This window comes from Sceloporus occidentalis, unplaced genomic scaffold (genome assembly GCF_023333645.1).
Source record: "Sceloporus occidentalis isolate IW3139 unplaced genomic scaffold, rSceOcc1.0.p SCAF_441, whole genome shotgun sequence".
NCBI lineage: Eukaryota > Metazoa > Chordata > Lepidosauria > Squamata > Phrynosomatidae > Sceloporus > Sceloporus occidentalis.
In genome coordinates this window covers 132,336-158,285 of record NW_028317421.1, presented here as the reverse complement: position 1 = coordinate 158,285, position 25,950 = coordinate 132,336, and the positions used below count along the sequence as shown (strand labels likewise).

Below are 25,950 nucleotides of genomic sequence, written 5' to 3'. Positions count from 1 at the left end.
GCTTTGCTTAGTACAGCTCGTCACAGTCAATTTTTCTTGAAAAGAATTAGAAATAAAATAAAATGTCACAGCAAAACAGTTAGCTTCACTGCTTGCTGAACAAAAACACACAGCACTTATGCGGCTGCACTCACTAGCCCAATAAGTTCACTTCACTGATGGACTGAGGTGAGCAAAACACTAAGGGTACTTTTAATAAAATTGAAATAAAATGTAAAATAAATGAGAAAATCTTTGCAAAACAGTTAACGTCACTGCTTGCTGATCAAAAAAAAAACACAGCACTTATGCGGCTGCACTCACTAGCCCAAAAAGTTCACTTCACTGATGGACTGAGGTGAGCAAAACAAATGAAATAAAATGAAAGATTATTAATTAAGAAAAATTGACTTGGTCTCTTGCTGTTGCTAAAACAAAGCACAAACTATAGAGCTGCAGCACCAGTACTAATAAGATTAGCTGAACTATACGCTAGTAGTAATTAATTAATATTATTACTTTTATTTATAGCTAATTTAATTAACTATTAAGATAAGAAAGAATTATAGAATTATTGATATTACTGATTTTAGATTAGACACTAGTAGATGTCTATAACTATAACTGACAAATATATATATAATTTTATAATGAATTCAATTATTAATTATATTAATTAATATTACTGATTTTAAATTAGACACTGGTAGATGAATGTCTACAGTACACTCTACACTAGTATACTATAGTATATATATATATGACTGACAAATATATATATATATAATATTATAATGAACTATTAAATTATAGACTCTATTAAATTATTATTTATAAATTCTATTTAATTTATTTAAGCAGGACAGGCAGTAGGCACTAGTGCCAGCCCAGGGCAAGGGCACCCCAGTGCCACTGAGACACTGGGTGCACTGTCAACTCAACAGCACTTACACTACAGTTGATGACAAATTAAATAAAAATTAAATTAATCAAATTATTATTATTAATTATATTAAGTAGCACTGAAGTGAGGATGAAGTACACTGTGAGAAATGGCAGGCTAAGGCTTACCAGTCTCACACAGAACAGAACAATCTCTCTGTAACGCTCGGATGCAGCACAGCAGTGTTGCCAAAGCAGTCACAGCGAAAAATGAATGGATCTCTCAGGCAAGCTCTGGTCTTATAAAGGCGCCTTCAGAATTAAAAAAACAGCAGCACAGGCATTGGACGAGACCCTTAGCGTGACGTCACAAGAGTGAGCTGATTGGACAGACGAGATCAGCTCACTCCTGTTTGAAATTTTGGCGGCTGCGCGGCAAAAATGAAGACGATCACGAAGAATCTTCGATTCTTCGTGGTTGTGAGTCTTCGTCTTCTCCTACGTTTTGCCGGCACTCTATTCTCTTCGGCGTGTCTTCGGAACGAACAAAAAAACGGCCTCTTCGTGCTCGTTTTCATGTTCGCCCGAAGACGAATGCGCAAGTCTAATAATTACCACCACTTGTTGCTGTGGTCCAACTGGTCCTTGTAGAAGTTAATCCAGGTTCAGTGGCAAGAAATTAAGTGGACAGAAATATAACTTTCTAAAAAGTCTGTCCTTTTTGTTTCAGGGTGCCTTTGTTTCAGGGTGAGTCTTAGGGTGAGTTCTTTTAAGGTGAGTCCCCTCAATTATTAAAGACATAAGCTTTTAAAGACAGGGCTTATTATCATAGCCTCCACCTCTTGATTGGAATTATCCAATCATAACGGTGGGTTTTACCCATTATAATTAGGACTTCTACTCATATTTACAACGTTGTAATTTCTTAATTTACCTGCGAGAGACGCTCTGGTCTAAGAAATAACTTACTACCATTACATATGTGTTTGGAATTCATCCATGGTCATCCTTATCTTTAGATGTTACCTCCTAGATAGTAAATCAGGTCTTTGTAGTCACCCATATCTCCAGACGTTGCCTCCTAGGTAGTAAATTAGGTTTTGGTGGTCTTACGATGTATCCCCCATTCCAATTTACATTCCTAAGGATATGTAGTGTCTACTCCTTAACTTTCTCATGGGAGATAACGTTAATTGGATCATATATACTGAAGCATCTATATACATGAATACTTCTTTGTTCTCAATTATAGAGGGAACAAAGACAGAAAGAAATAATCACTCTATGATTAAGTAAACTAAAATGGCTCTAACTCCATTTTGTGTTCATGTAAAATACAGAATATATAGAATACATATTTTCTATGATAAAATATCTGACATAATCCCCCCCTTTAGATTATGACAAAGCAAAATCCAGTTTGCTTTAGAATGATCTAAACAAGCGTCAGATGAAATATTAACGACTTCAAATCATGTTGTCCGACATGGGACTTGCAGGGGTATAATGCACAGATTGGAACACTTTTGCTCCTGTAAAAGAAGTCATTAATGAAAACTTTCTTTATCGACATTCACTTTAGTAATCATTTTACGAACGATGTCTCTGACACGAAATATAAAGGGATGTGTCCTCTGGTCGAATCAGTCATTCCAGATTGCACTTCGTCCAAAAATGAAAGTGTATGGAATAATATCGGGTCGTGCACGAACAAAAGTTCACGTTTGAATTGTTCATGACTTTGGTGCATATTAATGGAGTGAGAGATTAATTTAGAATGCATATTTGTGGTTACAATGGTATCATTCACCATAACCATTAAGTCGACTAAATACTCTCTTTGTCGTTCCATTTCCCGATGAATAGCATTGATTTCTCCTTTTAAACCTCGAATTTCGTTCTCCAAAGTTTGAACAAAAACAGAGTTGGCGGCAGACATACCGGTTGCAACGACTGCACCTATGGCTGTACATACCAAGGCAACAATTAAAGCAACAAGGAATCTTTTAGCTTGATGATTCATTGTAATGGAGCTCGATACAAACGGCTTCCTGGCTTGTTCCAAAATTTCTTGAACGCGTCTTTGTGCTCTTTCAATATGCATCTGGTACCAGGCCTTTAATTCAGGTAGCTGCATCGATGAAACGTTGTACTCTTTTTCGATGGAGATCTTCGGGTCTAAGCTGACAAACACACGTTGTGTTAGGATCCTCTTTTCTGTAAGGATGAATCCAGGAGTCTCTTGGATCATGATGCCAGAGGATGGTCCAGGCTCTGCGATCGGTTCCATCCGCATCTCGTGACACAGGAGTAATACGATCCAGACGATCGCCACATCCTTCTTGGACATCTTTCAGAACTCGAATCCTTGTCTTAATATTCAAAAAGAAGAATAGTATGAGTATACGTACTCGTAATATCACTTGACATTAAGACATATCTATCCAAGCTACCTATCAATATTAATATAGTTGCTGGATGGTATGGAAATTAATGATATGAATATACATGATCGCATAACATAACACACATTTCAAGTTGTATACGATACCACATTGTTGATTTGGATCTTCTGATTCCAAACAGATGTTCAGTCTTCTATTTCCGATAGAAATGGATAATAAACATTTTGCAATAATATTATGGCTATCCGATTCGCCGTCCAGATTATGGATCCACCTGTCTGCTGATTCCACAGATTCCACATAATCCCTGTGAAGAGAAATGGTTAAAATATCGCCTTCCAGGAATGATTATGGAATGATCATCTGCAGGGGAAATAAAATCATTAACCTGCAAAACAGTAACATCAGATGACTGACTATTCCTAAAATTAATTTCAATCAAGTCCGGCCTTTCCTCAATCACATGGCAATTACGCCTGGATTGCTGATAAGACTTATCATATGGAATGGGTACTTTGGTTTGTGACCATACAATCCCATTCACACAATCTATGATTACATTAAGTCTTCTGAGTAGATCTATACCCAAAATCACATTTGACAATATAGTGGCCTGTGACCCAGTGTCGATTAACCCCATGAAGGGTTGTGGTAATGAATCCTGTACATTTACAGAAACATAATATCTTCCTTCATATTCTTCTAGTTCACATAAGAACTTAGAATGTGTCAACATAACACTTGTCTTCCATACGTTACCTGTCACAGCAGTAGTTCCAACCTGTACTGATGTGTGCGCATTCTTACCCACTAGTTCTTCCCTCTCAGGAATGTCTTGAGCATTCAAGCTGTTACTAGTGGTCGGCATCTCATCAGTTAACTCCTTCAGAGCCAGTTCCTGGGAACTAGGTGCTTTTAAAGACAAGTTAGCTTGCGGATTCATTTGGTCTGGCTGCAATATAGAAGAAAAAGTTACAGACACTTCCCCCCTAGCCGAAAATGGAGGGACCACATAGGTTTTACCATCATTATTAACACAATCATCTGATAGATGATGACCTGGAAGTAAAACAGTGTTAGGAATTATATCATTTGATAACCGTCCCTGTATTGCCACATCAGCTTTAACTTCGTTATGATCTATTGCGGGGGAGCTGGCATTGTAGCAGGACCTACCGCTAAAAAAGCATTAGTGGTCGCTGTAGCCATAGTTTGACTTAATTTAGTAATTTGCTCCTTTAACAATTTGATTTGGTCACTCATTTGATTTACATGATGACGTAAATTGTTTTTCCCATTCCTGTACTGCCTATTAGGTTTGGAGTTATTTGGCTGAGACTGTTGGGAGTTATCAGACTCAGATTGGCTGGATCTGTCCCTATTAGTCCTGTAAAATTTCCTCCTTGCCTGAGGGTTTTTATTCCACTGGGAATTACCCTTACTCCACTGTGGATTCTTTTTGGCAGTAGGACTTTTTCCTTTGTTATCCTGGGATTCCACATTAAGAGTTTTAGGCCTTACAACAGGTGAGGCTGTAGCCGATTCCTGGTTCTGAGGTTTTGGGGATTTAACCACCTCAGCATAGCTTCTCTTTTTCTGTGATTCTAATCCCAGATGGACTTGGGTCTCTGCCACCTCTTGTCCATGAAATTTCTGACTCTTTATCAGGCAAGTCATCATTGGCATGCAATACTGTATACAGCGTCAGGCATTCATTACCAAGCCAATCTAATGAACAATCGCTATCATAATCTCTAGCAAGATTTGTCCAAATTGGAGAAGGCATTGCATAGAAGAAAAGATCATGGAATTCTCGAGAATCATATCTGGGCTTACGTTCTGTAAGAGAATAAGCATTCTTTAGAACAGTTAAAAATTCTCTAGGACTTTGGTGAAGCCTACATTTGAGATTATACACAGCCTTCTTAGCGGCTGAGACAGTTTTATACTGTCCAAACTCTAACTTAATCTCATAGTTCATCTTAGACCAAGATAGGATTCGCATACTTTGTAAACCTTCAAAGTAATGTCTGTGATGACTTGAAAAAGTCCACGACACATAGTGCTTCTTATGGATATCATCATCCATTCCCAAAAACTGCATTGCCCTTTCAAATGATTCTAAATGGTCAGCAATATTAGCTGTGCCTTTTTTTAGAAAATTCAGGAACAGTCTCCTTAAGGAATTTAATTACCTTAGGGGCATCATAGACAGGTACGGGTAATTTCTTAGTACCCTTTATCACTCCTTTAAAGTTACGGGAGCGCCCGTCTGATCTGTGTGTTCTGGCCGTATTGGTACCTTGTAACATCACAGAGGGTTCACCTGAAACATGACCTTCTGAATAAACGCGAGATTCACTATCACTTTTATCACTCTCCTGATTCTCATCACAGTCAGAGGAATCACGTGTATCAGACAATGTAACCTTCTGATTCCGCTGTGATTGGACAGAAGCCACCTGATTAACCTGTTCTTTTATAGTTTGTAATTGCTTACTTAAACTTAGAACAGCAGACTCTGTTACGGTGGTGTGGGTTTTAACCCCTTCATCACCTTCACCATACAAAGATAACTTAGGCATTTGCACACTATCCTGTTTAGACAATTGGACTTGGAGTTCTCGTATCTCCCTACGACAATTATCAAGATCATACTGACAATCCGTTTCCCTGCTCTTAGCATCAAAGTACTGGCCATGAAGTGCCAAATGCTTATCAGTCAATTCATCAAACTTTGATCTCAACTGTTTATACTCTGCCTGGGTATCATTTAACTGATCCAGGGCTGTTTTAGAAGCATTCAACTCTTTCTGGAGACTAGACACTTCTTTGTCTCTAGTTTCACGATCTCGCAACAACCGAGAAGCCAATACAAAAAAGTAGGGCCAGGATGAAAAGATTAACCCTTCTCGCTCCTTCCAAGCAGATGTTTGAACAATAGCATTCAAATGTCCAACCAAGGGTGATCCTTCAGACCATTCATTTGTTAGGGTCATTCGGACTTAATCCTGAAGGGATTGGAGCCACTCTCCATAAGTCTCTTTGATTTTCATATTTTTATGATAAACTCTCATAATATCCTGTTTAATGTTAGTAACATGTACCAGCACTCCTTTAGATATCAAAACATCTTCACTAGAAGTAGCACTCGATTTGCTGGACACAGACATGTTTTATGCACTGATCAGTATACAATACACAGTACCAAAAAAAAATATACTATGTGAAACAACAGAATACGACAACAACTACCGTATATCAATAATTTGAATTATTCTTTTACGTGAAATATCTCAGCAGTGCCTCCAAGTATGTTAGGGATATTAATGAGACAAAATAGGCAAAACCAATATTTTATCACACACGCAAAATAACGACGCTACCAAATATTGTAGGACCACATCCACAATATTAATTTAAGGAGATACCCTATATTTTATCTCCGATCCTAAATCGTTTCAGATCGCCGAAAATTATAATTCAAATTAGATATATATTATCACAATAATCAATCAAAAATATTATTTATTGTAAACACAATTTATAAAATATCTATATGAGTCACACCGTGCATGAAATAAAACACAAAATTCTTAAAACATGTCAAATTACATCAGTTCCAAATACAGTATATAATCGAAAGTTATCAATATGAATTACTACTTTATGAGTCTAACACACACCATTAATTTCCATCCCACTCAGCAACCAAAATAATAATCAGGGCGGTAATAAAAATATCACTATTTCTCTTATATTAACTATTTAACTAATATGACAAATTAAAAATAATTTAATTGTGTCTAAGAGTATTATTGAAGTTCCTAATAGATGCAAATAATGTCAAACTTCATCTACAGGTAAAAATACCTTTTCATTATTATCATCATCACGGGTTATAAGCTGCAGTCTCACAAGCCGTCATATACAATAATGTCAAATACTTGCTATTTCCCAGAAACAGGGAATTCTATATGAAGAAGACAAAATTCATCTCTATTCAGAATAATAAAACAATTATAATTACCACCACTTGTTGCTGTGGTCCAACTGGTCCTTGTAGAAGTTAATCCAGGTTCAGTGGCAAGAAATTAAGTGGGCAGAAATATAACTTTCTAAAAGTTATATAGGTTAGGACTCAAAATAACTCTAAGAGTAAAATTATGGTGCCAGGATCTTAAGATTCCAATTCTCTGGGCTAAATTTGGTGAATGAGTCCGTCAGGGTCTGTCCTTTTTGTTTCAGGGTGCCTTTGTTTCAGGGTGAGTCTTAGGGTGAGTTCTTTTAAGGTGAGTCCCCTCAATTATTAAAGACATAAGCTTTTAAAGACAGGGCTTATAAACATAGCCTCCACCTCTTGGTTGGAATTATCCAATCATAACGGTGGGTTTTACCCATTATAATTAGGACTTCTACTCATACTTACACCGTTGTAATTTCTTAATTTACCTTTTTTAAATGAAAACACCGGGGGTTTTTTTGTTTAACTTTATTTAACATCCTCCATGTTAAATAAAGTTAAAAAAAACTTTATTTAACATGGAGGATGTTAAATAAAGTTACCAAAAAAAACGAAACAATGTTTTAATTTAAGTTCCGGACGGCGCCCCTGTTGCCATGGCGCCCTGTGCGGCCGCACACCCCTAAGGCCGGCCCTGCTTACTTTAATATATTCACTTGATGCGACACTTACATATTTTCTAGAGTACTAGAACAGGTTGGCTTTCTAAGAAACAAAACTTGATTCTGATAAATGTATTTAGGTGATTTTGATTCCCAAAATAGGCTAGTTTATTAAGACACAAAATTGAAATTTTTCTTTCTTTTTTTTATTATTGGGATGAATAGACACGATATATTTTCTAGGGCTGCAACAACTAATCGATAAAATCGATAATCGATAATGAAAATCGTTGCCAACGAATTTCATTATCGATTAGTTGAATCAATTTTTATCGATTATAAAATGAGGGTTTTTTCAGAGCAAACGCTCTGAAAAATACCCCTCATTATATAATCCGTTTCAGTGACTCACAGCAGCAGCTCCTACTTACCAGTCCCTACCTGTAATCACTGTGACAACTGGCCCCACACCTTCCTTCACCCAGAACCACATGGCTGTGACACTCATCTAACTGTAAGTATAAAATTAATATTTGGGCTGCTGAAAGTTAGGGGAGGTGGGGGTTAATTTAGGTTGCTGTGGTTGATGGGGTCTTTAGGGTTAATTTAGGGGATGCTGTGGTTGATGGGGTCTTTAGGGTTAATTTAGGGTAGTTGTGGTTGATGGGGTATTTAGAGTTAATTTAGGGGTAGTTATGGTTAATGGGGTGTTTAGGGTTAATTTAATGATGAGGACTGAGGGTTAATTTAGTAAAGTTAACTTAAGGTGCAGTTAGAGATAAAAGGGGGCAAACTAAGGGGAATCTAAATCCTGGGGGCAGTGAAGATTAACCCAGTACTTATTTATAAAAGTATGGTGTCAGTGTGATGCGAACAGGTCTGTGACTCTACGAGGGGACTATGAGATATCTGGGGGGTATAAGGCATATCTAGGGAGGACGGAGAGACATATCTGGGGGTATAAGGCATATACAGTATATAAGGCATATGTGGGGAGGGCAGTGTGGCATGTCTGGGGAGGATGGAGTGGTGTATCAGGGGGTATAAGGCGTATCAGGCACAGTGGCATGTGTGGGGGTAGAGTGGAGTGGCATATGTAGGAGGCAGCGTGGAGTGGCATATGTGGGAGGCAGCGTGGCATGTCTGGGAGGCAGCATGGCAAGCCTGGGCTCAAATGTGCATAAATTGATGGGGGTGGTTGGGAAATAAAGACAAGAAATGCATTTAATCAAAGTTTTTTTTTATTCTGCTGTTTGTATTTAACATCATTTGTTTATTAAATTATTTTAAATAAATGAAAAATTTACATTTTTTTTGATCCGATTAATCGAAAAAATAATCTGCCAACTAATCGATTATGAAAATAATAGTTAGTTGCAGCCCTAATATTTTCATTATATTCTAAATATATTCTGATCTAAATCAGGCTAACTTAATCTGATACATAACTGTTTTTAAGAAAACCTAAATAAGAGGATAAGACACAACTAACATACTTGACTTACTAAGATATTCATTATGATAATAACATTCTTCGTTGGCTCCCCACCTACATCTCGCCACTCCGACACACAACCTCCCTGCTGGTTCAGGGACTTTTTCTCCATATGTTGGGCATAATTATTTCCCCAATTGGTGTGGATGGTATGCTTGTTTTTATGTTGTCAGTATAAGTCTGTATATGTCTTTTTCTTTGTTTCTCTGGGATATATATGGTTGGAGAGGAGATTAGACGTTCATAGTACCGATGACGGGTTGAGAATAATGGAGAGACAAAATTTCTATGTCCCTTAAAATGGTGACAATCTACTCACAGAGATTAAATTCTCCATGTAAAAGATCCTACCTTTATGATATGTTAATCAAAGAGGATGTGGATGTAGCTTTTATTCAAGAAACTCACTGGAAACAAGAATTATATAAAGATTTGTGGCGATACAAAAGATACCCCTACATATGTACGTCTTCCTTTATAGATAAAAAGAAACGTGGAGTTGCAGTGATGATTTCAACTAAAAATAAATTTGAATACTTACTTCGCAAATCCGATCGAGAGGGTAGACAACTAATTTTTATTTGTCCCATAAATGACGTTCAATATGCATTAGGGAATCTATATGCTCCCTCGGAACAGTAAAGAAGATCTCTAAAAGTCTTTTAAAAAAAGACAAAAAGTCAACTACACAATGCAAACATGCCTCACTAATCATGGGCTATATGATGTGTGGAGAGTGCACCACCCTGATGAAACGGCCTATACTTTATTTTCTGCGATGCATCAATCATATTCACGCATCATCTATTTCCTGATGATGGGCCCCTCTCTGGAGAGGTTTTCTAACTCCTCCGTAGGAAACATCTCATGGTCAGACCACGCACCTGTTTATATTAACATCAGGGATAACCATCAATATAAGTCCCAAGCTGCCTGGAAAATTAACAAATCTATTTTAAAATCCAAAGAAGACAAACTTGAATTGATAGAACAGGTTAGAACATTTTTGGAGCAAAATGATAATGTAGAAACCTCAGACCTACTTTATGGTGCTCGTTAAAATGTGTCCCATTAGCAAAGATAGAAAGAGAGAATAAACAACAATTGACGATCTCTCTGCAAATAGGAGAGGTCCAGGTGAATATAATGAATAATTGTAAAAATAGAACAAAGGCAATATTATCAAGATTGAAGAGCTGTTGAATAATACGCTTAAAGCTCAAAATCAACAAACCAGAATCAAAAAAAAAAAAATTTTACAATGGAGAAACCTGTTGTAATGATTTGGTGAGGTAGGACCCCGTATGGCGGAGTGAGCCAGGCCAAACAGGAACCAAGAGAAAGCCAGAGAACCAGCCAGGTCAAACAGGTAATCAGGATAAGCCGAATCAGAATCCATAGACAAGGTCAAAAAGCCAAATCAATACCAGACGAGCAGGAATCAGGAGCCGAATCACAGACAGGAACGAGGTCAACAAGCCAAGTCAAAACGGAGCAGTCAGTCACAATCAATTGCACGAGCAAGTAGCAAAATACACCAACCAAGGGTGACCCAGAAGTGGAAGTCCCAGGTTTAAATAGGGAGAGATGGAGGCGTTTCTTGCAGGTAGGAGGTCACAAGAGTGCGTTCCTGATGGAAAGTGCAATTTCCACCGGAGAGGAACGCGTTGCGGAAGCAGCCACGGAGCGGGACCGGGGAGGCAGGTAAGTCCTTACACCTGTATTTCCCCATCCCAGATAGGTAATGCTTTCAAATCTTACTTACAACTGTACAATCTTCCCAAACTTAAAAATTCTTCAGCATATATGATGGAGTTCCTTAATAGTCTTAAACTTCCAAAGGTTTCCAATGACAAATTTTTGAGATTGAATCAACCTCTTTCTACTACCGAAATCTCTTCTACTTTATCAGATTTTGGACCCAGTCATTTTCCCCATATTAGAAAGAACATATATCTCTACTGAGGAAGGCACCAAATTTTCAATGGAGATTATGGAAGCTTCCATAAAGACCCCTCCCTGTTCGGTAATTATAGACCAATTACTTTGATTAATGTAGACATTAAGATTAAGTCGGGCCCAAAAAATTTCATTAGAATACGATTCATAGTCTATTCAAAATAGACACCAGATCCTCAGCTAATGTCATTTCCTTATACCTAGCCACCTAGGTGGTGAACGCCTGGCATTTATAGGCAAATGTGACCTGAAATGCCAGCACAAAGACACTTAAATGTTCCTAATATTCTACACCGTTGATCACCTCCCATCATAGGCCTAAAAAAGCAGCATAGCGTTTGGTTTTATCAATCTGGTACTATCCATTGCAAGCAGTCCATGTACTAATTATGGAGAAATCTGCAGACTCTTTCAAAGGAATATTTTAGGTAAATCAATTTTTATTGTTTTAATATAACAAAAGAAGAGGGGTACAAAAAGAAAAAAGGGGAGAGAGGGACAGCAACATCAGAGTGAGTGATCCAGCATGATATAGTACGGTATGATACATACAGCTGTTGTGTGACAGAAGGCGGGCACGACCGTTGGTCATAGATGTGATCATGTCATGAAGATGTGACGGTCTGCAATGCACCGTGGCACGCATGGCGTCGCCACAATACACTTCGGTGCACTACATTCAGCCACAATGTAACATAAGCAATAGATACAGCTAGAGTCATAACATGAGGATGTCGCAGGCCGTGAGTCTGCATGGGGTCCAAGTGCCCCAATTAATACAGAATGGTGCAGATCACACAAGCCCAATGTGGGACGAAATGAGCCCAACCATTAGGTACAGGTGCAACCATACAAAGAAAATGGAACATTCTGTGGAACACTGCTTTTCATTAGTTGAAAGAACTAGTTCCAGTATAGTGCTGGAACAACAAAACTCGTAACAAAACAAATCGGTACACCACATTCAGTCACAATGTAACAGTGTCATTAGGAACAGGTAGAGTCGCAACGTAAGGATGCTGCGGACCACGAATCCGCATGGTGCGCAAATGGCCCAATGAATACAGAGTGAAGCAGTACATACAAGCCCAATGTGGTACAAAATGAGCCCATCCGTTAGGCACACGTTCTGTGGAGCACTGCGATTCATTAAGAGGTGGGACTAGATCCAATACGTTGCTGGGAGAAAAAAAAAAAAAAAAGGGGGGGGGACAGGGAGGATAGGACAGACGGAGAGGAAGGAGAGGACAGGGAAGGGGAAACACATCAGGTGGGATTATGGGGGATGGACAGCGATGTCAGGACAATAGGTGGAAACGAGCCTCGTGTTATCGGGTGCGCTCAGGGTTGTGCGAGAAGAGCCCGCATCGAGTCGGACGATAGATAAGATAGCCAGCCCGCCCAAACACACGTGTACTTTTCCATTGCATAGACATATGAATGAGCTCCTCCATCACTCTTATCTCCTCCACGCGGGACACCCAAAGGCGCAGGGAAGGGGCCTCCGAGTGTTTCCAGAACAATGGTATCAAGCTGCGGGCCGCATTGAGAAGATGGCATAATACCGTGGTTTTAACCAGGGTCCGTGAGGGTCCACCATGCAGAAGAAGAGCAAGGCCCAGGGAAAGCGGAATCAACCGACCCATCGCTTCCCCTGAACCTCGGAATACACCTTGCCAGAATGGTTTGAGACTGCTGCAACCCCACCAAAGGTGCAGGTAAGTGCCGGGTTCCGAGCCACATCTCCAGCAGGAAGGATTGCTGCCGGGGAAGAGCCTGGCAAGTGACACAGGGGTCCTATACCACATCGGCAACAATTTATAGGCTGTCTCCTGCATGCTGGTCGCTATTGAGCATTTATGCGCCAATGCACAGACCCCGTCCCATTGTGTGTTGGTCAGAGTCTCGCTGAGAGCGACCTCCCAAGAGCCAACAAACCTCGGCGGAGAGGAGAGGTCTGCAGCCATCAACAAGCGGTAGAGCGAGGAGATTCCTCCCCTAAGCAACGAGTCGCGGCCAGCGAGCGTTTCAAAGGGTGTTAACGCTCTAGAGATGTGGTGTCTGCCCGGGAGAGAAGACGCGTGTTGGGTAAATTGGAGGTATCAGAAGCATTTGAGCAGAGTGAGCTCCGCGCCAGGGATTGCGCGTTCGATAGGGAGGATGGCGTCCCGTCCCCACACCGTGGAAAGAAGCGTGCGCGGGGGCAACCCCAAAGAAGCAAGGAAACCCCCGCTCCATGCCTGGTGGGAAGTCAGGGTTACCTTCAGTGGGGGTGATAGGAGAGGGGAAGGTGGTGAGAGTCCCACCCACGCGCCACAAGCGCCATACCAACAGAGTGGCACGAACAAAAGGGTTCCCCGTCCCGGAGGACTGAAGTGCCCCAGGGCGGATCCCCAAACAAGACGACAGAGGAACCTGCGTAGTGGCCTGTTCCAGTGAGATCCAGAGCTTTGCGGGTAGAGCGAAGCGCCATTCGAGCATGCGCAGTAGGTGAGTAGCGCGATAATATCCCCGAAAGTCCGGGAGCGCAAGCCCCCCCTTCTCCTTCGGCCGAATGAGAATCGAGTACCCTATCCTAGGGCTCTTCCCCTGCCAAACATACTTGACGACTAGGGAACGGAGTTCTGAGAAAAACTCCCTCGGGATGAAGACAGGGAGTGATTGAAAAAGGTAGAGGACTCGTGGGAGAACGTTCATCTTGAGCACGTTGACCCTACCATGCCAAGAGATATGGGGGAAGGACCAACGTCACAGGTCAAGTCGTATCTGTGCCAAGATCTTAGGGAAATTCTCCCGATAAACCATCGACAAGTCACTGGGGATCCAGGTCCCCAAGTATTGCAAGCTACCCTGACACCACCTATAACCGAACGACCCCCTAACTGACCACGCCTCATCAGGGGACAACGAGACGTCTAGGAGCTCGGACTTATCCGTATTCATTTTAAAATTGGAGAGCGACCTGTAGAGCCGCAGCTCCTCCTGCAATACTGGCAGGGAAATCCTGGGTTGAGCCAACGTGAACAACAGGTCGTCTGCGTATGCCGATACCTTGTATGTGTGTCCCGAGCAGAGCAAACCATGGATATCTCGATTGTCGCGGATCGACTGCAAGATAGGTTCCAAGGTCACAGCGAATAAGAGCGTTGTGAATATTGAAGGGCGTGGTGAGAGCTCCATTTATTCGAATACGCGCTGAAGGGGCAGAGTACAAGGCAGCGATCCAAAGGAGCCATGATTGTCCAAAGCCAAAGACCCGGGGAGTTTGCAACATGAAGTCCCATGCGACCCTATCAAAGGCCTTTTCCGCATCAGTTGACAGGAGGAAGAGCCTCTGACCAGTCACCTGGGCCAAGTGAACCGAATTCAGAACTCTATAGGTACTATCAAGACCCTCCCTACCCAAAATGAAGCCAGTCTGGTCCGGGTGAATTATGGAGCCTAAGACTAACTGGAGTCTAGTGGCGAGGACTTTCGCAAAGAGCTTCATATCAGTGTTTAAGAGGGAAATGGGTCTATAGCTTTGACAGAGTGCTGGATCTTTCCCCTCCTTAGGCAGAACGGAGATCGTTGCCATGAGAGAGTGGGGATGTAAAGAGTTCCCATCTCGCACCCCATTAAGCATCAACGTGAAGGGTGCCTGCAGGTGTTCAGAGAACGCCTTGTAGTACCTGAGAGTCAGCCCATCCGGGCCAGGGGCCTTCCCAGCTTGCATAGACTTCATGGCAACTTCAACCTCGTCCCCGAGATTTTGCGGCGAATACGTTTCGCCAGGTAATCCCTAATGATCCCCAGGGAGATTATATAGTGATTGGTAATACTGACAAAAGGAGTCAGCAATATCGGCAGGAGAGCAGGAGGTCAGTCCTCGGGGCGTCCGAATTTTGCTAATATAAAGTGATTGCTGTCTAGCTTTTAGAGCCCTTGCAAGCATTTGCCCGCTCTTATTGCCAAACTCATAAAAATGAGCCTTAGAGTACAAAAGAGATTTCTGAATTTTATAGTTAAGCAATGTGCTGAGAGTAAAAGTTCCTGGTATTCGTCCTCATTACCTGATTGCTTATGAAGCGATTCCAAGGCAGCTATACGGTCCGAGAGGCCCGTGATCTCCTGCGTTCTTGTTCGCTTAATCTGGGTAGTTTTGCTAATGAGGAACCCTCGGATAGTGCATTTATGGGCCTCCCAAACCGCTGAATGGCCCATCCCAACACCTGTGTTTTCCGAAAAATATTGTTGTAAGCGCTCGGAAATCACACGCACCACTTCTTCGTCTGCAAGTAAGGATTCATTAAAGCGCCAAGAAGTAGAGGTGGGATGGAACAGTCGTGTCCGAAGGCTCAGGGTGACAGGCGAATGGTCCGAGAGCCCCGCCTTACCGATAGAGCAGCTAAGCGAGGACCCCATTTGATAATGCTCCATTAGGAACAAAGAGAAACAGAACAGAGAGAAAGAAAAAAAAAAGGGGGGGGGTTTGTGAGAAGGATAGGAAAAAAGAGTTCCAACCAAGTAAGGTCGGGAAGCTCTAAATGAGCAGTCAGCAGCAGGTATCGGGTAGAGCGGAAGCAAGGTCTACGGAGTTTAACCAAGACCAGCCGCTCCGTTAGGGTCCCGATCTGCCAGGGGTTCAATGGAAGCCTTGCCCGGAGTGAACTCCCCCTAGGGTCCCCGGGGATCCAATCTCCAAGTAAACAACCAGGAAGGGGTGAATCACATTGCTCCACAGCATTCGCCCATATACATATAGACAGTGCATGTGACCATCCGATGTTAGCAAAAAAGGGGGTCGCCAGAGCAGCCCCCCCCAACGGTGAGAAAAATGCACATGTTCTGACTCAAGATCAAAACTGTAGCCCAATCCGAGGAGCAACTAGCCTGCGTTATAGGTACACCCGCCCAGCCATTAGTGAGAATCATGCGGGCAGTCTCCACAGCCAGGGGACAATGGAGTGTGTCCAGGGACGCCATGAGGTCTGGAGACCGACCTGAGTTCTGGAGTAAGCAGCAGGGGCTATCAGTGAGGTGTGAATAAACATAGAAGCTTTGAACAAGATGCGCCCATTCAATTAGTGATACCGCAGAGGACTGATTGGCTATGTCGGGTTATGTAATGGGGGGGGTCTAAGCAGTGGCGAGAGTTATGTAACAGTGGACCCCTCACAATAGGTCAATAACAGCATACAAACCCAGAACACAGCAAATACATGGTACAGAAGTCTCGGAATTATTGAAACCAGCAAACATATCACAGTAAACAGGTGAGATAATGGCACATTCAACAAGCAACAGGTAGGTCTCGGGAGGAACCGAGTGACCCGCAGAGCCGCGCTTGTTGGAGCGAATACACGCGTCCATTAATTACATATGGAGTGCTTAAAAAAATAAAAAATAAATTAGTATTGTGTATGCGATACTACCAAGTGCTGGATACTACCAAGTTATAGGAATTATGAGTCCGCCATCGGCGAACACCGCCACAGGCCCAGAGCCAAGGCAAAATGTGGTGGCATGTATTCTGCGTGTATGTGCATGAAAGCCTCCGCCTATACTTAAATGTGGTACTCATATGAAGAAAGCAAAAACCAAAAAAAACCCAAAAAACGCATCAAACTAACTGAGCCCCACTGGACCCCAGAGAAATCCAGTTAATACATGGCAAAGTGATACAAAGTATACCGCGTCTGACGACCGCAGAAGACAGTTGGCGCGGAGAAGACTGCGTGTGTAGCAGCAGTAGGGAAGCCAGATGTATACTATGTGCCGGGGCCCCAAGATGATCAGATGAGAGTGTTCCAAGGTAGTCAGTAGAGGAGCGTGACGATCCGAGGTTCCAGGAGCACCGTGAGGGCGAGACTCGGAACAGTGTCCTGGAGGTTCAGTGCGAGTCATCGAGGGGGATCCGCATTGTACGTGAGCAGTTGCAAATGAGTGCCAGCAAGGGGAGGTTTAGGTCAACTGCTATCCGTGTGTGTGGGCCCCCGTGGCTTCTGAGAAGGAGTGACCGGCCGGTGCACATATCGACGCTCATGGGGCCACAGCATCGCCAAGACAGAGCCTTATAGCCCAACAGGTGAAGTATATATATATATATATATATATATATATATATAAATATATATATATATAAAATAAAAAAATAAAAATAAATGGTGGCGCACTCATGTATACTGTATAAGCGGAGCTCCTCATTCCTCGTTTGTGAATGCAGAGTATCTGCCTTCGGTTACTTCTCCCATACGTCGAGTCCTCGGGCGTCGAGGAACCTGCAGATCACGGGGGGCTGAACTGGGTGCGAGGAGCCAGTTTTCCACTTGAGGTGTGGGGATCCCCAACGATCTAGCCACCGTTTCGACATCTCCAGCATGTGGAACAATCAACTGGAAAGGGAATCCCCAGCGGTAGCGAATGCCCCTATCACGCAGAAGAGTCGTCAAAGGCGCAGGGTTATTGAGGAGAGGTCCTGGAAAAGCGACACTGTGTGACCTTCAAATTCAAAGGTGCGGGAGTTACGGGCTTGCGCCATGATTTCTTCTTTCAGGAAAAAGTCTGGCAGACAACAAATCACATTCCTGGGTGGGTCTCAGGGCCTACCTCGCGGCCGCAGGGCCCGATGGGCTCTGTCCAACCTAATGGGGGAGTCCAGTTCTCAGCCCAGGATGGAGTTAAAGAGGTGGGTCAGTGAAACCCTTAGGTCTTCAGGGCCGTCTGGTTCTTGTATGCCCCTGACCCGTATGTTGTGTCGCCTACCTCGATTCTCCAGGTCCTCAACCGTGCGGAGTAAGTCTGCTGTTACGGTGCGTAGTTGTGCCGTGGTCTGTCGCAGCTCCGTCAGGTGGTTCAGTGTGGTGTCCAGCGTAGTTTCAAGGTGAGTAGTGTGTCTGTCTATACCCGTGATGTCCGCCCTCAGAGCTGCCACTTCCTCGTGTAGCACGTTTCATTTCGGAGATGAGTTTGCTAAAATCGGTTTTTGTGGGGAGAACATATCTTGCAGAGTCGCGGCCGACGGTGGAACATCCTCCTTGGGTGCGGTGCGCGAATTCTCCTCCGAGGATGAGGTGCTAGCCGGTGAAGGCGCCATTGCGGGAGATGGCGGCTATGTGTCCAAGGCCGCAGGGGTCTGAAAATATTGCCGCAGGGAATGTCCAGATGACCTGGGTTGTGAGTCTGGAGTGTCATGTTGTTGAGAGGGGCGCTTCAGGCGACCCATTGTGAGTTTTGAGTGAGGATGGATGCGGATTTCTTCAGGCACGCTGCAGAGTTAAGAGCTTAAGCAGCCATCACCAAGCAAGGCAAGCCACGCCCCCAGCGTACCATACATTTAAACCCACAGGCAACCCTAGTCGTACACCTGCAGAGATGCATTCCTGTAAAAGAAAAAAAAAAGAACTTGAGAGCATGGAGAGGCAGGATGTCATCATTAAAGTTACAGAGCCTACCGACTGGGTGAACTCCATGGTCTTTGCTGAAAAGCCACGTACAGGCAAACTACAGGTATGTCTAGACCCAAGAGATCTCAATAAGACAATTAAACGGCCACAATATATTGAAGATATCCTTCCAAAGCTAGCACGTGCACAGTAGTTTAGTGTCTTAGATGCTAGATCTGGCTATTGGGCTATTAAGCTCACTGAAGAATCCTCCAAACTCACTACTTTCAACACAGTCTTCGTGTGATACAGGTTCAAATGCCTTCCTTTCAGGATAATATCAGCCCAAGATGAATTTCAGCAGAAAATAAAGGTTTAAGTGGTGTAACAGCCATGGTCAGTGCAATCCTCATCTACTGGAAAACAAAGGCAGAGCACGATCAAAACCTTGCCGCTATGTAACAATATTCCAGAGAAAGGGGTGCACCTCACCATGGCAGCAACTTGAAATGAGTCAAGTAATTGTGAACCAGGACCGGATTAGCAACTATAACTACAGGATGCTACTAAGTATTGTTAAAAGATGGAAGACCTATTGCGTATACTGTACATCAAAATCACTCAAGTTAAATAAAAAGAGCCTTTTGCCATACCGTTTGGCTGTAAGCGTTCTCATCAATATAGCTGTGGCTGCCATATTGTCGTGGAAAGTGACCAGAAACCATTGAGTGCACCATGTGCGAAAACCAATGGCATCAAGTCCTCCAAGGCTACAAAGAATGATTCTACAGATCCAGAGGAATAACTGTAGTATCATGCACCGACCAGGCAAAGACAGGCTGTTCAGACTTATCTGACCAAGATTCAAGCCTCAGTGAAGGTATGACCAGGAAATTTCCCGGTGGGCCTGTCGGTCCGTGGGCCGGGCCTGCAGATCAACCTTCAAAACAGCCGCTGAGCGGCTGTGAGCGGGAATGAAAGCGGCACCCGGGATGCCTCCTCCCGCCGCCGGCGCCTAATATGAAGTTAAAGGGGCCGGTGTTCACACACCGCACCGCCCAATGGCAGTGCCTCGTCCTAAAAGGGGTGGGATGAAGAGCTGAGGCACGGCCATTGGGCAGCGCCGTGAGTGAACACCGACCCCTTTAACTTCATGAATGCTGGCCTCCACCGGCTGCGCCCACCAGACACTAGAAGCAGTGGTAAGTCGGGGTGTGTGTGTTATATGGGGGCTTAAGGCTTATACCCCTATATGCCAGAGTGGCATATAGGTGTATAAGGCATTTCTTGAGGCAGAGTGGCATATAGGGGGTTAAAAGGTATTTCTGGAAGCAGAGTGGCATATAGGGGGTTAAAAGGCATATCATGGGGGCATAGTGGCATATAGGGGGGTATAAGGCATTTCTGGGGCAGAGTGGCAAGCCTGGGGCATAACTGGGAGGGCAGGTCAGCAAATAAAATGTAATAAAAACAAAAAGATATATATTTTTTACATTATCACAGCTTTTATTAAATATGAAAAAATAGTTTAGATGAATTAATAAAGAAATAAAAGTTTCTTACAAGAATATCGTGAAGAATAATGTGATCACTGTTTTGTTCCACTGAATTAAATAGAACTTTTTCATCTAAACATGTTTGCAGTAGCAAATGTTTTGATTCCATTATGTTTAATGTATTTAATTTACTAGGGCCTTTTAACACTTGCTTTCTGGTATTTTAATACAAATAATGTGATAAAAAGAATGTTTTATAGTTATTTGTATGGCAAATAGTGTGACTCGGGTATGTATAAGAGGTGCGTGTGGGTATAAGAGCTCAACCGCGAGATAAACTATAAGGGGCTAGTCTCAAATGTTTCCAGGGCTGCTTTTCAGTCCCAGTCCGGCCCTGGTATGGACATCCTGTGAGTAATCCAGAGATATAAGAAAACAAAGCTCAGGCTGAAATGGACTCACAGTTCAAAATACTAAAGAACATTATACAAAACAGTTGGCCTGATAACAAAAAAAAATATTTTCGGAATTTAAGATTGCTATTTCTCCCATCCCCTAGTGTCTAGACCAACATCCTATCATATTTGTTTCTCTGCTTGTAGAAAAGTCAGAGACATTGAAGTAAAATCCAGAGACTTTGAGCTAACCGTAAGCTGAGGTTTATTTTGGAAAACATCAACTTCAAGGATGTGCAAAAGTTTTTGTATCTAAAGTGCCCAGTGATTTTTCCTGTGCATTGTAATGGAGAGCCTTGTATAAAACATTTGTGTGGTTCAAAAATAACTTGGTAAGAGGTGTCTGGTCTGCCACTGTTGTGGAAATATGATTGGAGGATTAAAAGTATAGAATCAGACACTATAGCATCTGACAGCAATCGACATGCAAATAAAATAAGTCCCTGTACCTACACCAGTAGAGAATTCAGAAGAGACTTGGTAATATAAAAACATCCATCTTTATTTTAAAATGAATGAAAGCATTACAGCATGAGGAGAGCACATGTCATGCATTTCGCCAACCAGGCTTAATCATAGACAATGTTACCAGAATGCCGTCCAACTTTATAAGGTGTGGAAATCGAGGCGGAAACACCTGCCTTATACACTCTTAATTAATGATTAACTCTTAGTGTTGGAAACATGACTATTATCAGATTCCTATTAAATTAGTATAGTACTAGATACATACAATTAATATTATTTGTATCAAAATCTTTAATTGTATACAAAGCTAAAATATCATATATGAGTTACTATCTTGCATAAAGACAAGGAAAACATAAGAAGAAAGAAATATAATATAATGGAAGGGAAAGCTTTTTTCAGACAATTAGAAAGAGAAGATTCTCTCTTATTTTTTGTTTTTGTTTGATTATTATCCTTTAAAATGATTATGCTATTTTAATGTACATTATTTTAATAATGGTCTATTGGGTAACCATGGTCAGAATCAATGAAAAAATTTATTAAGTATTAAGGGATAGGTGGTCCCAATATCAGTGCTTTGAACAGTGTCTAAAAGGTTGTGTGAAATAAAGTAAGTATTCTATCCCTGAATACATTTTGGTTCTGTGGAGTGCCAGTGCTCGCTATCCATTATTTGCCTTCATGTAAGACTCGTTCAATCTAAAGGTGGGATCAGGAAGAGTTAGGAGGAAGAAGAGGGATTGCCACATTGATATCTCTTCTAATAATTATTATCCACACGGTAAAGTCTTCCAACATAAATATTGTAGGAGGTACATAGCTTCCCAAAAAGTTCTCCCAAAATAAACCCATGTCTTCCTGTGGTTTAGATTTATGTTTGTTAAATGACTATGACAATGGCTACCTCTGAAAACTCTGCTCTCCCTTAAGTATATTTTTTCTGGTATTTTGTGATTGGGATATCCAGTGCCAATTTAGTTATTTTGGATAGTGAACCAAATAAATGTTCAAAGTATATGAATTGTTTGCCTTGTAAGCCGCCATTACCTGGTAAATTCAAAAAAAGACTTTGTGAATCACGTGAGTCACATGGTAAGCAGGGGGCTAGCAGGAATAAGGAGCGTCCTAGGAAATACATTGCAGAGAATAGTAGCTCTAACTGGTTTCATAATTGCATGCAAACCAGTTCTGAGTTTTTGGACACATACACATTTGTGTTTATAACGGAAACCAGGGAACCAATGGATAACAGTATGAGCCAGCTACAAGTGGATAGCTCCTGTGCTCTTCTGGGAAAGTGGCCAAAAGATTTGATCCTGGGCAGCTGAGACACAAGGGCAATCCAGAAAGGTACCTACTATTTGAATAGGGGGACATGTATGTGTTCACATAGGCACTAGGGAGCATGGGGGAAGGTTACAGGGGTGAGGGGCACTATTGTAAACAGCAATCATACAATATATATATCAACAGGAACACCACATTAACAGGACTGGGTCATCTTACCTCACTCCCCCTTCCTTTTCATTCCTTAAGGAGCAGAATTGTCTTGCCAGGGAACTCTGATCTAAAATGCCGGTAATAAACCTACCCTTTTAAACGTCCTCTTGTTAGTACAGTCCATCTACATTTTTATTATCCTTACCGAGTTGGTATACTATGGTAAAATTGTAGGTTTGGAGTGCCAAACTCCCCACCATAGAGGTATGGCTGTGTCAGACCGGGATGAGGAGCGTAGCGCAGGAATAGATAAAGTCCAGAATACCTAAGCAAGAGGGCAAATCCACAAGACAAGTCTGGGTCAATGTCCAGGGGTCAAGGTAGGCAGCAAAGTTCAATAACAGGGTCACAAGCCAAGGATAAAAACCAGGAAGACTTCAAAGTAGAACCTCGAACTAGCAAGCCCTGTGTGAGGTGTCGGTAGAGTTTATATAGGGGTAGGTAGCAGGATCCCCTCCCCCTCTCCTATGGTCTCCTCTCCCCCTTGGCACCATGCCCCCCCCCGTCTGACCGCGAGGGTAAGGATGCGGCAGTGTGGCCGTGCCTCGGAGAGACCGGCGGTCAGGAGTGGCGGTTTGGGGTGGCGGTCCCCAAGGCAAAGTAGGAGGTGGTCTCTATGCCTCACAGGCTGGAACCTCTTAGGAGCCCAGAACAGCACCAAGCACTCTCTCAATAGCTACCTATTTTACCTGGTCAAGTGGCCTAAAGTATTGACTAATCTAATTTGTCTACAAACATAGACACATACAGTTACAAACGTATACCCGAGTCATTTGATACATGTGAGTTTATGATACAGAGGTTCTACTTCAGTTGCCTAAGGTAAAGACAAATAAGTGTATGGAGCCTGATGGAATACACCTTAAGTTATTAAAAGAACTTGGTGGTGTACTAGCAAAACAATTAACAGATTTATTTAACAAATCATTGTTAACGGGAGTAGTCCCAGAGGGCAGAACTCCAGGGCCCGGTTGCGACCCCGGTAGTTCCGCCACTGGGGAGGAGTCATGTAACTACAGGCCAGTAAGTTTTATATCTATGCATAACTATGTTAAACGATAGGCTTGTTGAACATATGAAGTCACATGGGTTTCAAGATCAAAAACAATATGGGTTTACCTCAGGAAGACCATGCCAAACTAATCTAATTGATTTTGTTGACTAAAGTAATTGATCAAGGTGGTGCATATCTAGATTTCAGTAAGGCTTTTGACACTGTCCCACATAGACGACTTATAAATAAACTAGAATCTCTGAGTTTAAATCCCACTATTGTTGAATGGATTAGGCAGTGGCTGAGTGACAGGGTTGTAGTCAATGAAGTATATTTAGAGCAAGGTCTTGTTACCAGTGGGGTACCTCAGGGATCTGTACTTGTATCCAATCTCTTAATTTTTTTTATGAGTGATATTGCAGAAGGTCTTGATAGTAAGGTATGTCTTTTTGCTGATGACACAAAAGTTTGCAACAAGGTTGAAGTTCTTGGAGGCATAAGCCAAATGGGTAAAAATGACCAGAGCTGTGGCAACTGACATTTAATGTGGATAGCAAAGTAATGGTCCTAGGGCATAAAAACCAAAGGGCACAGTATAAAAAACTTGATACTGTCCTAACCTCAACATGTGAGGGGTATTCATTTCAGAGGATTTAAAGGTAGGTAGACAATGCAGTAGAGCAGCAGGAAATTCTAGCAGGATGCTTGGTTGTATAATCCCTTAACGTCTATTGACGGGTCAGGCACGTCACGCAAAAATAGTCACTTAACAACCTATGACATGCCTGACACGTCATTTCATTAAAACAAGCTTAGAAAGTGATCTATGATCACTTTGTTCGCTTAAATGTTGTTGCTGTAATGCCTCGATGTCGAGGCATTCAGCAACACCGAGATCGGCATCAGGGACCATGTCTGGCCCCTTCCCGGGGCGTCAACATCCGCCATATACTGTAAGGCGGCGGATGCCCATTTTAGGAGGCAATCAACTCCTAAACGTCAATGGTGTCACTGAAATGCCTCGATCACGAGGCATTCGGCAACACCGAACACTCACCCCATGCTGTGACCAATCCGGAGATTGCCACTTGCAAGATGCCGGTGCGTCCTGTAAAAAAAATACGTTGGAAAAGTTCGCCAGAGGGTCCCCAGACCCTCCAGAGCAGTGGTTCTCAACCTGTGTATCCTCAGGACCCACATTTGTCTTTGGTCATTAAGGCGCAACCCAAAAATAATTTCATTTCTGAAACATTATATTTTATTCCATAAAACAACTTGTGCAGTATTCAACACATATATATTATATATATATATATATATATATATGTACGGAGTCTGGGACATTAGTGTGATGAACGAGAATAGTGAGACTGACGAAACGCCTACCTACAAGATCTGAGGTGTGCCATGATCTTGATGGTCCGTACGCCAAAAAGAGGGCATACCCAAGTAATGAGAATTAATATAAGGAGAGGGTGGGGGAAATGCGTGCTCTGCAGTACCCCAAACGGAGAACTGCTGAGCAAGGAAGCCATACCTCGAACCAGGGTACCAAAAAATAGGCAACCACATACGCGAAGAGCGGTGTAGCTTGTGAAACCCAGCGAGCGCCGCTTTGATTGGCCTAGAAGCAAACAATGAAGAAATGTTGGGGGCAGCTATAGACCTAGAGTGCTGTATCCCCGCCAGATACAGTCTAATGGTACTATAGGACAGGTTAAGGTCTGTATGACAAAAAGATATGAACGCTAGTATATACCGCGTGTCACTAGAGTCCTGGCCTGGATAACAATCCTGGAATCCAGCAAATATATTCCAGGCCGTGGTATAAACGTTCTAGTATAATGGGACAGGGAGCTGTCGATAAGGGCAAGGGTGACGTCCATATGCACTTCAAACCATGGTGAGCTGGGAGAAGTGCGATGCAGGCGTGGGTAAGGGGTCTGCTGCTGGAGTCTGTAAAAGAACATATGGAAATTAGCTCGGGAGAGGGCATCGGCTGCCGGGTTTAACACTCCTGGTATGTGAGCGCCCAGGAAATGAAAATGAGGATGCAGAGATAACCACGCGAGCCTACGCAAAAAAAAACAAACAAAAAAAAAACATGACCGACAGTGACGTAGACCGTAGATGGCTGAGCGATGAACAAAGACCGTTCCAGTTACATAAAAATACATCCCACATAACAAGATCTGCCCGTGCTGCTACATCTAAAGAAATGATAGACCTATCATCAGGTGCTACCATAGTGCAGGCAAGATAGGGAGAAGTTTGAACGCATTGCAAATGTCTGCATTAGACAGCCAAGCACCCCTACCTGCATG

The 25,950-nt window shown here is 42.5% G+C and overlaps 1 protein-coding gene across 1 annotated transcript in view; it reads left to right on the top strand.

Annotated features, from left to right (window-relative positions):
* Positions 1 to 18,738: 18,738 nt before the first annotated feature.
* The window catches only part of LOC149271957 (low-density lipoprotein receptor-related protein 11-like), a 116,612-nt gene continuing 109,400 nt past the window's right edge, over positions 18,739 to 25,950 (top strand). Inside the window, exon 1 of the mRNA XM_089506949.1 lies at positions 18,739 to 18,834. Within this exon, the coding sequence (XP_089363075.1) occupies positions 18,739 to 18,834 (96 nt within the window). The remainder of the gene's footprint in view (positions 18,835 to 25,950) is intronic.